General features: G+C 41.2%; 1 protein-coding gene and 1 non-coding gene across 4 annotated transcripts in view; both read right to left on the bottom strand.

Moving 5' to 3' along the window:
* SV2B (synaptic vesicle glycoprotein 2B) overlaps positions 1–12,150 on the bottom strand; it is an 82,236-nt gene extending 70,086 nt beyond the window's left edge. For 2 of the 3 annotated variants that reach the window (XM_032623501.1, XM_032623502.1), the window contains exon 1: positions 11,610–12,060. In XM_032623501.1, the coding sequence (XP_032479392.1) occupies positions 11,610–12,060 (451 nt within the window). Of the gene's footprint in view, positions 1–11,609 lie in introns of all 3 variants that reach the window. The other variant, XM_032623500.1, reaches the window with a different exon arrangement.
* On the bottom strand, positions 800–872 carry TRNAG-CCC. The gene has a single exon. It is a non-coding gene; the product is annotated as a tRNA-Gly (tRNA).
* Positions 12,151–12,476: the final 326 nt, after the last annotated feature.

Raw genomic sequence — 12,476 nt, 5'->3', positions numbered from 1 at the left:
ATTTAAAAGAAAGGTAACAGAGGTTGTACCAGCCCTGGTAAATAATGAACCCTTAAGCATTAGTTCTTTGCTTTTTATGAAGAAATCCATACATGAAAAAATAAACCTTCCAACCTCATTACTATAAAGTAACCCACAGTGAACACAAGTGGCAATGAGTGACAACGCAAGACAAGAAAACTACCTTAGGAACCATATGCATCACTTACGGTCTTCAAGCAGCACTTCCTTCATCCTATAAACTTGGGATTACCACTCTGACCACCTCACAGTTTCACTTCAAGATCAAATGTGAGTATCTATGAAAATCATTGATAATCTCTTGGATATCAAAATCCATTGATAATCTTGTTTGCAAATGTAAACAAGATTTTTGGGTACAGCCCCATTTTCCTTACACTGGTCAAGGTGTATGCAAATATCCCATCCATCACCACAAACTCAAGAAGGAAGCCACCTGGGGAGAATTCCTAGGTAGCACAATAAAAAAACCCTGACAACTCAGTAGCTCCTAATAACCCTGAGTCTCTGTGTAAACTACCTAGTTTTCTAGCCCGGCTGCAAAACAGAATCACCAGGCAGCTGTGAAAAAGTGCCTATGCCATACCTCACTCACAGAGTCCCTGACAGCATTATTCTACAGCAAGACCTGTTTTTGTTTTGTTTTGTTTTTTAAATAATATTTATTTATTTATTTGGCTGAGCTGGGTCTTAGTTGCAGCACATGGGATCTTCGTTGCCTCGTGCAGGATCTTCATTGCAGCATGCGGGATCTTTAGTTGCAGCATTCAGGCTCTAGTTCCCTGACCAGGGATCGAACCAGGGCCCCCTGCATTGGGAGTGAGGAGTCTTAACCACTGGACCATCAGGGAAGTCCCAGGGCCTGTTTTTTTTTTTAACAGCTCCTCAGGTGACTCAAATGGGCAGATAGAGGGGAGAACCCCTCACCTGGAGCAGTGGTTCTCAACTGGAGGTGACTTTGTCCCTCCAGGGGATATTCTGCAATATCTGGAGACATGCCCAACCCTGCAACTTCCCCTCCATTCCCAGTAAATGTAACAGTTTACTTAAGGATTTCTCCCATTCATTCCTGCTGTATTTTCCATGGCCTGAAGATTATATTTTCAAATATGTGAATTAACAGCCCTATGAGCTTTATCTAATTCACTAAAGTTTTCCATGGTGGGGACAAATATAGGGGAATACATATAAATAAGTAACTAGCACATTTTTATTCCCCAAATTAATAAATCATTAGTTACCAAACATCTTTTATTTGGGTCTCAAGGAGTGTGCTTACAACTGTGGAGAAAAACAAAAGCAAAAACAAAAAACCTTCAAGTCTTTGAAGGTCTCATGGCCAAAGACGTTCTGCAAGCAGTGCAGACAGAATGTACTGAGACATCTCTGCTACAATGAAAGTTCAAACAAGTTAGAAGCTGAACATCATCAGGTTGTTGGATCAGAAGATCCAACAGATGGATCAGATGGATCAGAAGAGCAGAATGAGTATTAACTGAGGACATACTGTGTGCAGACCCTGAGCTGGACAGTTAGAAGGGTGATCTCATTCAATTCTCCCAACAGGAGCTAAGTACTCCTCTCCCCCTCCCCCTCCCCCTCTTTTTCCAGACAATGCTATTTACTCCATGTAAAACTAAAACCTACACACATAGAGCTCCAAATAGCTTAGATTCAATCTTCACGAAAATCAGAGTAGAAATCCAGGATCCATAAGTTCGAATAAGTGGTTAATAGTTTTTGACACAAATGCTTTCAGACTGAGGTAGGCTCTATCCTTCAATGTAGGACTAAGTTGAAAGGCACAAAATTAAAAAACAGCTGTAGACAAATGGGAAAAGTGCCTCACTCAAAGCTAAATCCGTACTTAACATGTAGCCCGCATCATAAAACTGACGGTTTTGTTTCAAGAAGGTCTCCTTGCAAGATTTTTCTTAACCCCAATGGTTAATTGTGAAATAACTTTTAATCTTGAAATTACGATGCTGGTTTTTTGGTTTCTTGGTTAGCTGGTGGGTTGGTTGGTTGTATAGGAAATTGTTTTTCTTCCTTTATGTTTGTTACAGAAAATTGAATTTACTCATCAGCTTTGTCATAGTCAACCCTCTGACTATGAATTCACTGATTTTATTGCAATAAACACAGCCAGCTGTGTAAAAATGTCAATCTCTTGAAGTTAGGAAGGGTTGTCTTCTTTGCATAAGTCATCGGTTTTCTTTCTTGCATATATTAAATAAGGAAAAAAAAGGTGCTTATAGCAGAAATATTTTGAAGCTCTATATTAAAAAAATCTCAATTTTTCAAAACACTCAAACAGCTTCTACTGTTTCCTCGATGTAGTAGTCCAGGAATTGCATATTTCTCCCTTGGAGTACTCCAGTAAACTTCTGTCAGATCTCCCACCTTAGTCTCTCTCCCTGACAATCCATTTTTCGTCAATGTGGGGATTTTGCCAGTTGCTAAATATGTCTACTCCGGTTAAGCACTCCAGAACTGGGGAAATAACCACAGGGTGGATTTGGGGACCTACCGGGCCCTCTGTGAGATGGGCCTGAGCCACAACTCCATTGATCACCTGGCCTCCATTAGTCCCTAATCTGACTGATAGAACACAGTGATGTTTTGAATCTCCTGGAATTAGTGCCAGTCCAGATCCAGTGTCTGGTAATCCTCAAAAGGTCTGATTATTTCCTTTTCTCCAACGTGCAGTCACGCTGGTAAAAAGCCAAAGGTCCCTTGGGGAAGACTGGGAGAAAGATGAACCAGTATAAATTTTTGGCAGCGGCCTGGGATCCTTCCTCAAGGGGACCCAGCCTCCCCTTCACTCATGGATTTTGGGTCTATAAACTGGTTCAAATCTGGGAATCAGTTGAGGGGCAGTGACTTTTTATGAGACAGGTTAGACTTTTGTTCACTTGACCTGGAATTTTTCTGCTCATACAGATCAAATAAAAATTTAGTAGGCTTCCTATGTATTTCACTTCTGGGAATACCACAGTCTCTTAGAGTCAGGTACTGCTTTGACTCTGCTGTCCATTACAGTAATCACGTCCACCTTGACTTTGGTGGTTAAGTACTGTCACTTGGCCCCTGCCACCCAGGGTCCAATTACTCTGCATTTAGGTTTCTCACTTCAGTGACTGAAGTCCCCACTGCGAGGTCTGGCTTACATCTAAGAGTGATCACAGAGCTCTTCAAGGATGCTGGGGGTCCCCTCACAAATTTATTTCTCATAGTCATGGTGAAAGGTGTGTCCTGTGTAACCCCCCAAGGCAGGTGAGTAGGTTTTAAATGACAAATTCACTCTAACATTCCAATCTCCCTAAGCCTTTGAATCTCTTCCTCTACATTAAACCAAGGCAGGTCTGGCATTCAAGTTCATTTACTGTGGGCCAACTTTTGGTCCATGTTTTAGTCAACCAACCAACCAAACTAGTAGAGCCCTTTCTAACTCCCCGAGCTTCAACATTAAATGCAGAAATCTCTGTTTATCAGGTCCATATCAATTAATGGGGCCCAATCCAAATTTATATTCCTTCCACCATTACCCCACCCCCCTAATATCCATTCCCACACATATTCCCTGAACTTCTGTGTAAATTAGAAAAACCAAGTAGTTCTTTTGCAGTGTAGCAGAACTCCTCATGGGTCACATTTTGACCCTCACTTTTAGGGACCTGCAGGGACTTGAGTTTAGTTGTAAGTCCAGAAGAAAAGAGGGGTGGGGGTCCTGAGGAGAATCAACAATGTCTTGCAAGGCAGGTGCCTTAAGGGGAGGCCATTACAGCTTCCTCATCAACGCAAGGTTAATCCCCTCAAGACGAGTGGAGGGCCTGCTTCTATTGGCGAAGAGAACTGATCAAAATTTAGGAGTTCAATGTCCCCATCTGCAACAGGGTCTTCCCACACATCCCCATGCCAACTTCCAGGATCCTATTTCTTCCTTATCAATGCCTTTACTTTAACAGTAGACCTGCTGTGAGGCTGGGAATTCAACCTGCACGGTAATTCAGCCACTCAGAGGATGAGATACTGGGTTTGGTTGTCAGCAATCTCAGGAGATAAAGGTATCCTTCAGGGCAGACATAGAAGATTTTGGGTCATTTATGCAGTGCTTGTGCTGGGAATTCAAGTCCTCAGTTCATTAATTTCTTTTCCCACTTTGTCAATGATATTAGGAGCAACCAGCCAATCTCATATTCGTTACTTTGACAGCAGTTAGTTTGACAAAAATGCTCACCTAGATCCTTGCCTCTTGTAAGTATTTGAATAGGAGTATCCAATGATGATATCTTGTGTATCCCTATTGCCACATCATGTTGTGAACAGGAAGTGCTCTCTTTACTATGGGAAATAGAGTCAATAGTGTCTTTAAATCTAACCAGATTAGAGAACTGATTCCAGAAGCTCCAGAACCAATTCAGTAAACTCATTCTTAAGATTCTGTTCCTCTAGAACCACTCCCAGTACCAAAATCACAGGAGTAGAGTCATCATCCTAAACCACCTTGTCACTCCCTTCCTCAAAGCCATTTAATAGCTCCCCATTTAATAGCTCTTGCATTGCCTGTGGAACCAAGTCCACACTCCTAAATATGGCAATCAGTGTAGACTCTATTAAGGGAGGTCTTGGCTTTCATTCTATTCTGAAGAATCCCATGATCTAAAAAATATAAATAAGGACAACTGATATAATCCAACACAAAAAGATTATATGAAAATTCTTAGTGGTGGATTTCACCATCATGAGTATTTGTTTCCATGAGGCTAAGTAAGTATTTATTGAGCACGTATTTTGTGCCAGACTCTGGGGTACAGGTGGCCCCTCCTTTCAGGAACTGACACTCTGAATTCAGGGCTAAAGAAAAAGTGGCTCATAAATCAAGTGCTCTGCCCTGATGTTCACTTCGAACTTGCATATAAAACAATTAAAGGATAATCTTTCATGACAGCAGAGTAATACATCCATCTCCTAGCTGCTATGGAAATTCAACACGCAATTTATTCTAATGAATCCACTCCATCTGACATTGCTCCATGTCCTCCCTTAGCTCATAATGACACCAAGCCCCAGGGGTCCCCTGTTACGTTCTAAATCACTATCTGAAGCGTAGGACTCCCTGAGCCTTCCTGCTGCAGATAGCAAGAAAAACTAACAGCCAACAAAATACCCACTGAGCCACTAGACCCTCCCAGGAAGTCAAAATTCTGAAGGCAAAAGGGGAACTCTTACCTAAAAATGAGGCTCTCTTTCTTTTGATCAGCATGAAGGTAGGAATCACCCACAGTTGCAGCCTAAGGGGTATTTTTACAATTACGAGAAAACTTTGGTGGCAATTTACCAAATGCAGGCAGAGAAGGATGCTGTTGCTTTGTTCCATGTGTCATCAATACTAAGTGGTATCCTAGCTATAAGGAAGCAATGATTAGGGATGCCAACAATTTGATGTCATTTGAAAAAGCAAATGTCATGCCAGACAGTCCTAAACTTCCTATCTTTAAGTCATTTTAAATGATTTTTTTCTACATATAGCTAGAAAATACATGAATAATATTGATACCTGAAGGGGATTAAAAAGAAACATATTGATAGATTCATTCATCAACCACCTAAAATCATGGAAGACTCTGAGAGGAAGAATTCAGATCAGCACAAGGTCACACAACCACTAAACAGCAGAGCAGATATAAAAACAAGCCACTTAACTCTACAACCTGCCAACCTCAAGTTCTACCCCTCACACTGTCTCTGTTTTCTTCATATTTGAATAACAGGGATAAGACTGAAAATTGCATTGCATAATTGCATAGTGCTGTTTGGTATTTTATATTTCTCGTATGAACTCTATTTTCACCATTAGAATAAAACACACTGAGTGCTGGGACCTGCCTGTCTTGCATTGCCATAGAGGGAATACAGGCATGCGGAAATGTCCAGCAATTCTTTTAAAAGTAAGAATAAAGAGTCTAATTAACAAATGAATGCATTCTTTTTGTCTTAAAGGGGACCAACCACTTTATAAGAAGCAGGGCTGACCCTTCAATGCTAACAACATTTTCACAGGACTTCTTCTTCCCCAACTGAGACAGTTCTAGACAAGTGACTCACTAAAACACAACCCTTCAAGGAAGCAAACTTTCATCTTTCTAAAACCTCAGCAAAGTGGCACAGCGGTACCCAGATATTTTTGTTACCCAGCCTGGGGATGCTTCTTTTATTTTCTGAATGGTTCATCCATTTCCAGGAAGAAAATAACAAAATAATCTATAATTTGAGGCCCGTATTTGGGGGTAGGAAGAGTTCTCCTTCTGAATTTTTTCCCTGGAACATCAACTAGGAGTCAAGTCCAGAAGCATATCACTTTCAGTTTCCTTTTTTTTTTTTTTTTTGCTGAGCTGCAGGTCTTGAGGGATCTCAGTTCCCCCACAAGGGATTGAACCCAGGCCACGGCAGTGAAAGCACCGAGTCCTAACCACTAGACCACCAAGGAACTCCCCCAGTTTCTTTTTAAAATAAAAGAGAGTTAAGAGAATGAGAAGACAGGTCGCAGACTGGTAGAAAATATTTGCAAAAGATACATCTGATAAAGGACTGTTATCCAAAACCTACAAAGAACTCTTAAAACTCAACAATAAGAAAACAAAATACTTCTTTAAAAATGGGTCAAAGACCTTAATAAACACTTCACCAAAGAAGGTATACAGATGGCAAATAAATATATGGAAAGATGCTCCACACCATATGTCATCAGAGTAATGCAAATTAAAACAACGGGATAGGGCTTCTCTGGTGGCGCAGTGGTTGAGAGTCCGCCTGCCGATGCAGGGGACGCGGGTTCATGCCCCGGTCCGGGAAGATCCCACATGCCGCAGAGCGACTGGGCCCGTGAGCCACGGCCGCTGAGCCTGCGCGTCCGGAGCCTGTGCTCCGCAACGGGAGAGGCCACAACAGTGAGAGGCCCGCGTACCGCAAAGAAAAAAAAGAAAAAAGAAAAAAAAACGGGATATCACTTCACACCTATCAGAATGACCAAATCCAGAACACTGAAGACGCCAAATACTGGCGAGGATGTGGAGCAACAGGAACTCTCGTTCATTGCTGGTGGGAAAGCAAAATGGCGCAGCCACTTTAGGAGACTTCGGCAGTTTCTTACAAAACCAAACTTTTTCTTACCATGCAATCCAGCAATCACACTCCTTGATACTTTCCCAAAGGAATTGAAAACTATGTCCATACAAAAACCTGCACGTGGACATTTATAGCAGTTTTATTCATAATTGTCAAAACTTGGAAGCAACCAAGATGTCCTTCAGTAGGTGACTGGACAAATAATCTGTGGTACATCCAGACAATGGAATATTATTCAACACTAAAAAGACATGAGCTATTAATCCATGAAAAGACATGGAGGAAACTTAAATGCATATTACTAAGCAAAAGAAAGCAATTTGAAAAGGCTACATACTATATGAGTCCAATTATATGAAATTCTGGAAAAGAAAAAACCTTATGCAGACAGTAAAAAAAAAAAAAATCAGTTGTTTCCAGGGGTTGGGGAAGGGGGGAGAGATGAATAGGCAGAGCACAAAGAATTTTAGGGCAGTGAAAATTCTCTGTATGATACTGTAATGATGGATATATGTCATTACACATTTGTCTGGCCCATTGAATGTGTAACAGCAAGATTGAACCCTATAGTAAAAATAAACTATGGACTTTGGGTGATTATGATGTGTCAATGTAGGTTCATCAACGGTAACAATGTACATCTACTAGAGGATGTTGATAATAGGAGGAGACGATGTATGTGTGTGGGGAAGGGGCATAAAGAAAACCTCTGTACCTTCCTCTCAATTTGTCTGTGAACCTAAAACTTCTCAAAAAAATATTGTCTTAAAAAAAAAAAAAACAGCTAGGAAGGGGAAAGAAAGAACTGGGTTAGCACTTGAACAGAAAAGGCCTTTTCACCAGCCAAGGTAGGGAAGCTTGACCTTAAAAGCCTATTATAAATAACTTTGGGTTAAAGAAATATGCAATGTCACCTGAGAAAATCTAGTCCTGAATTTGGATGAGTCATCATTATCAAGCAATCAGCTTAGTAATAATAACAACCTCAACAATAATAACTAAAATGAGCACCTATTATGGGCAGGCACTGTTTCAGGCAAGTTAAATGCATTAAATCCATTTAGCCCTCAAAAACCCTATGAGGTAAGATACCATTAGTATCTCCATTTTGCAGAGAAGGAAACCAAGGCACAGAGAAGCTAAGTAATTCCCAAAGTCACCCTCCTAAGAATTGACAGAGCAAGGGCTCATACCCAGGCCACCTGGCTGCAGGGTCCAGGCTGCTCCCTTGTCTCACTGCAACTATAATTCACTGTAAATGCTGAAGGGAGACTGTCATAATACAAAGTAACAAGAACAAACAGTAGTTTAGGGGCATGGAGAGCTGATTGCTTTACCAGCTTTATCTCACTGAATCTTCACAACAGATGTATCATTACCCTATTCCATATATTGGAAAACTGATAATTAAAGAAGTGATGACTTGCCCAAGGTCATTGGAAAATAAATGATATAGCCAGTTGCCAAACCCTAGTGGCCAGACACCAGTGTCCACACCACTATTCCCCACACCATGCTATGTCTCTGTTGGAAGCAATCCATGGTGCTCAAGTAATCTATGGGATGCTTGATGACTGGAAAGAAGTCTGCCCCATGGCATGACCTCCTTCCTAAAGACCATGTGTGAAAGAAAGGCGGTATGGTATAGCAGAATGAACACAGACCCTGAAATCAGAAAGATCTGGGTTGAAATCCCAGCTCCAGCAATTACTATGTGACATTAAATACAGCTCTCTGAGCCTGTTTTCTGATGTGTACAAATGGGATAAAAATCCTATAAGCACCATGGTGACTACGAAGCTGACATGAGACAGCACATGGAAAAGCCAGCCTCACGAGACCCTCCAAACACCCACCTCCCTGGATCCATAAAGGGGGCCCCACAAGTGCATCGGGAGTCCATCTCTGCTCAGGGGTCTGCCTGCCCCTCTTGGGCTGAGTCATAGCATCTTCATGATAAACACTGAAGGTAAAATTGCACAAATGTTGGCTCTCCAGATTGGGACCATGTTCCCTCAACTCCTAGCATTTGCCCTGGGAGCCAGCAAGAGCTGTTACCATGCTGTTAATGAGGTTACTGGGCACCAGGTGGCAGAGAGAACAAGAGGGAGTGAAAGCGTTACTAACATACCAATTTGGACTAATAGGGGCCCAAGGTTTCAGTTGAGAATGTCACAAAACAAAATAATGGTCTTGGAAATATTTAGATCAATTGGGGATGGTTTGGTTTGATCAGGAGGTTGGGGTTTGTTTTGTTTTGGTTTTTGCCCTTTTTAAAAAATCTGTTGAAACTTAGAGAAACACAGCAGAATTTTGTTGATAAAAAAATAATAAAAATAATTTTTAAAAAATAAAATTTTGTTGGTGTTTAAAAACTCTGGGTGACGTCTTGCTTATTGAGTCATTTCTTTTGTTTGCATATACTTGGTCTCTTCTGGTTTCTGGATGGCCATATCTGACAGAGTTCTCATCATTTTAAATGTCTCTTTAATTAAGCAAGAATGGATAAAACCATTTGTGTGTGTGTGTGTTTGTGAGTAGTATATTTCACTTATCATAATTCAAGTTTCATCCATGTTTTAGCATGTGTCAGAATTTACTTCTTTAAGGCTGATTTTGGGGGGGGTATTTATATTCATTAAGGATATTGGCCCGTATTTTTCTTTTTTTTTTTTTTTCAAATTTTATTGAAGTATAGTTGATTTGCAGTGTTGTGTTAATTTCTTCTGTACAGGAAAGTGACTCTGTTATATATATATTCTTTTCATATTTTTTTCCATTATGGTTTATCACAGGATATTGAATACTGTTCCCTGTGCTATACAGTAGGATCTTGCTGTTTATCCATCCTATATATAATAGTTTGCCTCTGCTAATCCCAAACTCCCATTCCTTCCCTCCCCTACTCCCCTTCCTTGGCAACCACAAGTCTGATCTCTATACCTGTGAGCCTGTAAAACCATTTTTAAGAGCCTCCAGGGACAATTCTCTATGCAGATATTTTCTTTATATTATATCCCAATCTTATTTATTGTGGCTCGAAATCAGGGGCCAACAAACTATAGCCCATAAGCTAAATTCAGCCTACTGCCTTTTCTTGTAAATAAAGTTTTATTGGAACCAGTTGTGCCCATTAGTTTACAAATGGTCTATGGCTGCTTTTGTGCTAGAGGCAAAGTTGAGTAGTGGTGACAGAGGCCATCTGGAGCTTTAGAGAAAATGTTTGTCAATCCCTGCTCTAAAGCAGGCATTGGGACCAGAATGGCACAAAGTGTTTCATAGCAGGTATCCCTACCATAATCAAATAATTCTCTATGTTCGTTAATGCTTGTTTGTCCTACTTTATGTAAGTTCTTTGAGAGTCAAGGACTACATCTACCTTGTTCAATATTTTCTCCCCAGGGCCTGAGCACAAAGACCAAAACATGGTACACAAGTAAGAGATATCTTTTGAGTGAATGAACTAAGCTGTTAGATGGATTTTGAGTTCTTGTGGGTCATAACTATGTCTCCGTCTTGAGGAAGAACCTGACTCACAGTAAGTTCTCTGTAGCTGTATATTTGCTAAACAATCAATTGCATGGACTCTGAAATTAGAGAATGAATATGTTTTGCAGGACATTTAATGACCAAGACTATTTTGTCTATATTTTGATGAATCTCTTCTATGTCACACAATTTATGCCCATCCTCTCTCTAACTTCACAGAATCCTCTGTGCCGCAAGCCCTGATATCTGATGTTTGGCTCTGATGGTGCTAGTCTCATCAATGATTTGCAAAGCTGCTCCTCCATCCCATGGAATCCATCTGTGCTTCACAGCATGATCCCCAACAGCCTGAAGGGGCTCTGTGGGTGGCTCAGCCCAGTATTCATCGCCAAGGCACATGGGCATTCAGCCCACTAACACTTATACACAAGAGAAACCAGGAGCAGATGCTATCAGGTTCTGGAAAGACATAGAGAGAAGTACTGAGTGGAAGAGACCCCTGGCTTGCCACACACAAAATGAATTTGTCATTTGGATATGGAAGATGGTTTAACACGAAAAAGAGAGAAATCAGACTCTCAAGGAGGCAACAAGACTTGGAAAAAAGAACATAACCTTCAAAAATTGTGAATCACTATGTTGTACACCCGTAACATACAATATTGTACATTAATTATACTTCAATTTGAAAAAAAAAAGACTTGGAAAGAAGAACTAAGAGCTTGGGACTCAGACAGATCTGGGTAGGCACCCAAGCTCCAATACTTACTAGCTTTGTAAACCTGTGCCTATTAATTTCTCTGAGATAAAAATACCTTAGTGACAAAATGGATGTAAAATGATAGTGTTGCAAGGACACTATGATAGATTTAAGATACCTAACAGTGATAGGTGCTATACAAATTTTACTGCTCTTTCCCCTTCAGATTTTAATGCCACAAAGAGAATGACCTTTGAAAATTTCTACTTACCAAGCATTCCTTTCTTGGAACTAGACAGACACATGTCCTTCTCTGCACTGGGCAGGGCAAAACTCACCACAAACACTTCCACGCCATCAGCCATCAGGGCCAAACCCAAAACAAAAAAGAGGGTCCACTGGAAGCGTCCGTGGCCACACTCATCAATGATGGTCTCGTACTGGTGGGCCAGCTGCTCTTCTTCTTCCATCCTCTCGGCCATCAGGTCTGCCTGGCCCCGAAGACCATCCACCCTGGAGGGCGCCATCTTGGTCTGCTTGGCCTTGATGTCATCTGGGTGAGGGATGCCCTGGTACTCGCCCTCATAGATCTCATCCTCTTCATCATGGCCTTCTGTAACATCACTCTGTGCATCTTCTTCTGGATTGGATTCATTACCACGATAATAGCCATCACTGGGGGCATAGCCCTCATAGTTGTCATGATATTTGTAGTCATCCATTCCTTGGTTCTGGGACTGCCTGCTTGCCTCTTGAGCTATATCCCTTGCACTGTGAAAGAGGTTTGGGCTGTTTCAATAAACATCATCCATTCTGTGTACAGAGGTTGAAATGTAGACTTCTTGGGTGAATGTGACACCTGTATTCTTTGCCTTGGTCTCAAAGGCAACCTAAGTATCCATGTGCACTCAATGTCTATTGGAAGTCTTTGGAAAGTTTCAAATTCTGGTCTGGTCTCCTGCAGCAATCCAAGGGTATTGTGTTGGAGACGTTGATTAGAAATGGGTCCAGCTGTTCTCCTTGACAAGGAGTCTGCAGGACTTGGCAACTTGCTGACTGGCCTGGTTTGTTCTGCTACTGAAGGTTATACCCTGGAGTACAGAGAAAGGAAAGAGAAGAATGTTATGAAATGTGGAAA

This window comes from Phocoena sinus, chromosome 2, assembly GCF_008692025.1.
Source record: "Phocoena sinus isolate mPhoSin1 chromosome 2, mPhoSin1.pri, whole genome shotgun sequence".
Taxonomy (NCBI): domain Eukaryota; kingdom Metazoa; phylum Chordata; class Mammalia; order Artiodactyla; family Phocoenidae; genus Phocoena; species Phocoena sinus.
The sequence above is the reverse complement of the archived record's forward strand: the minus strand, read 5'-3'. Positions and strand labels throughout refer to the sequence as shown.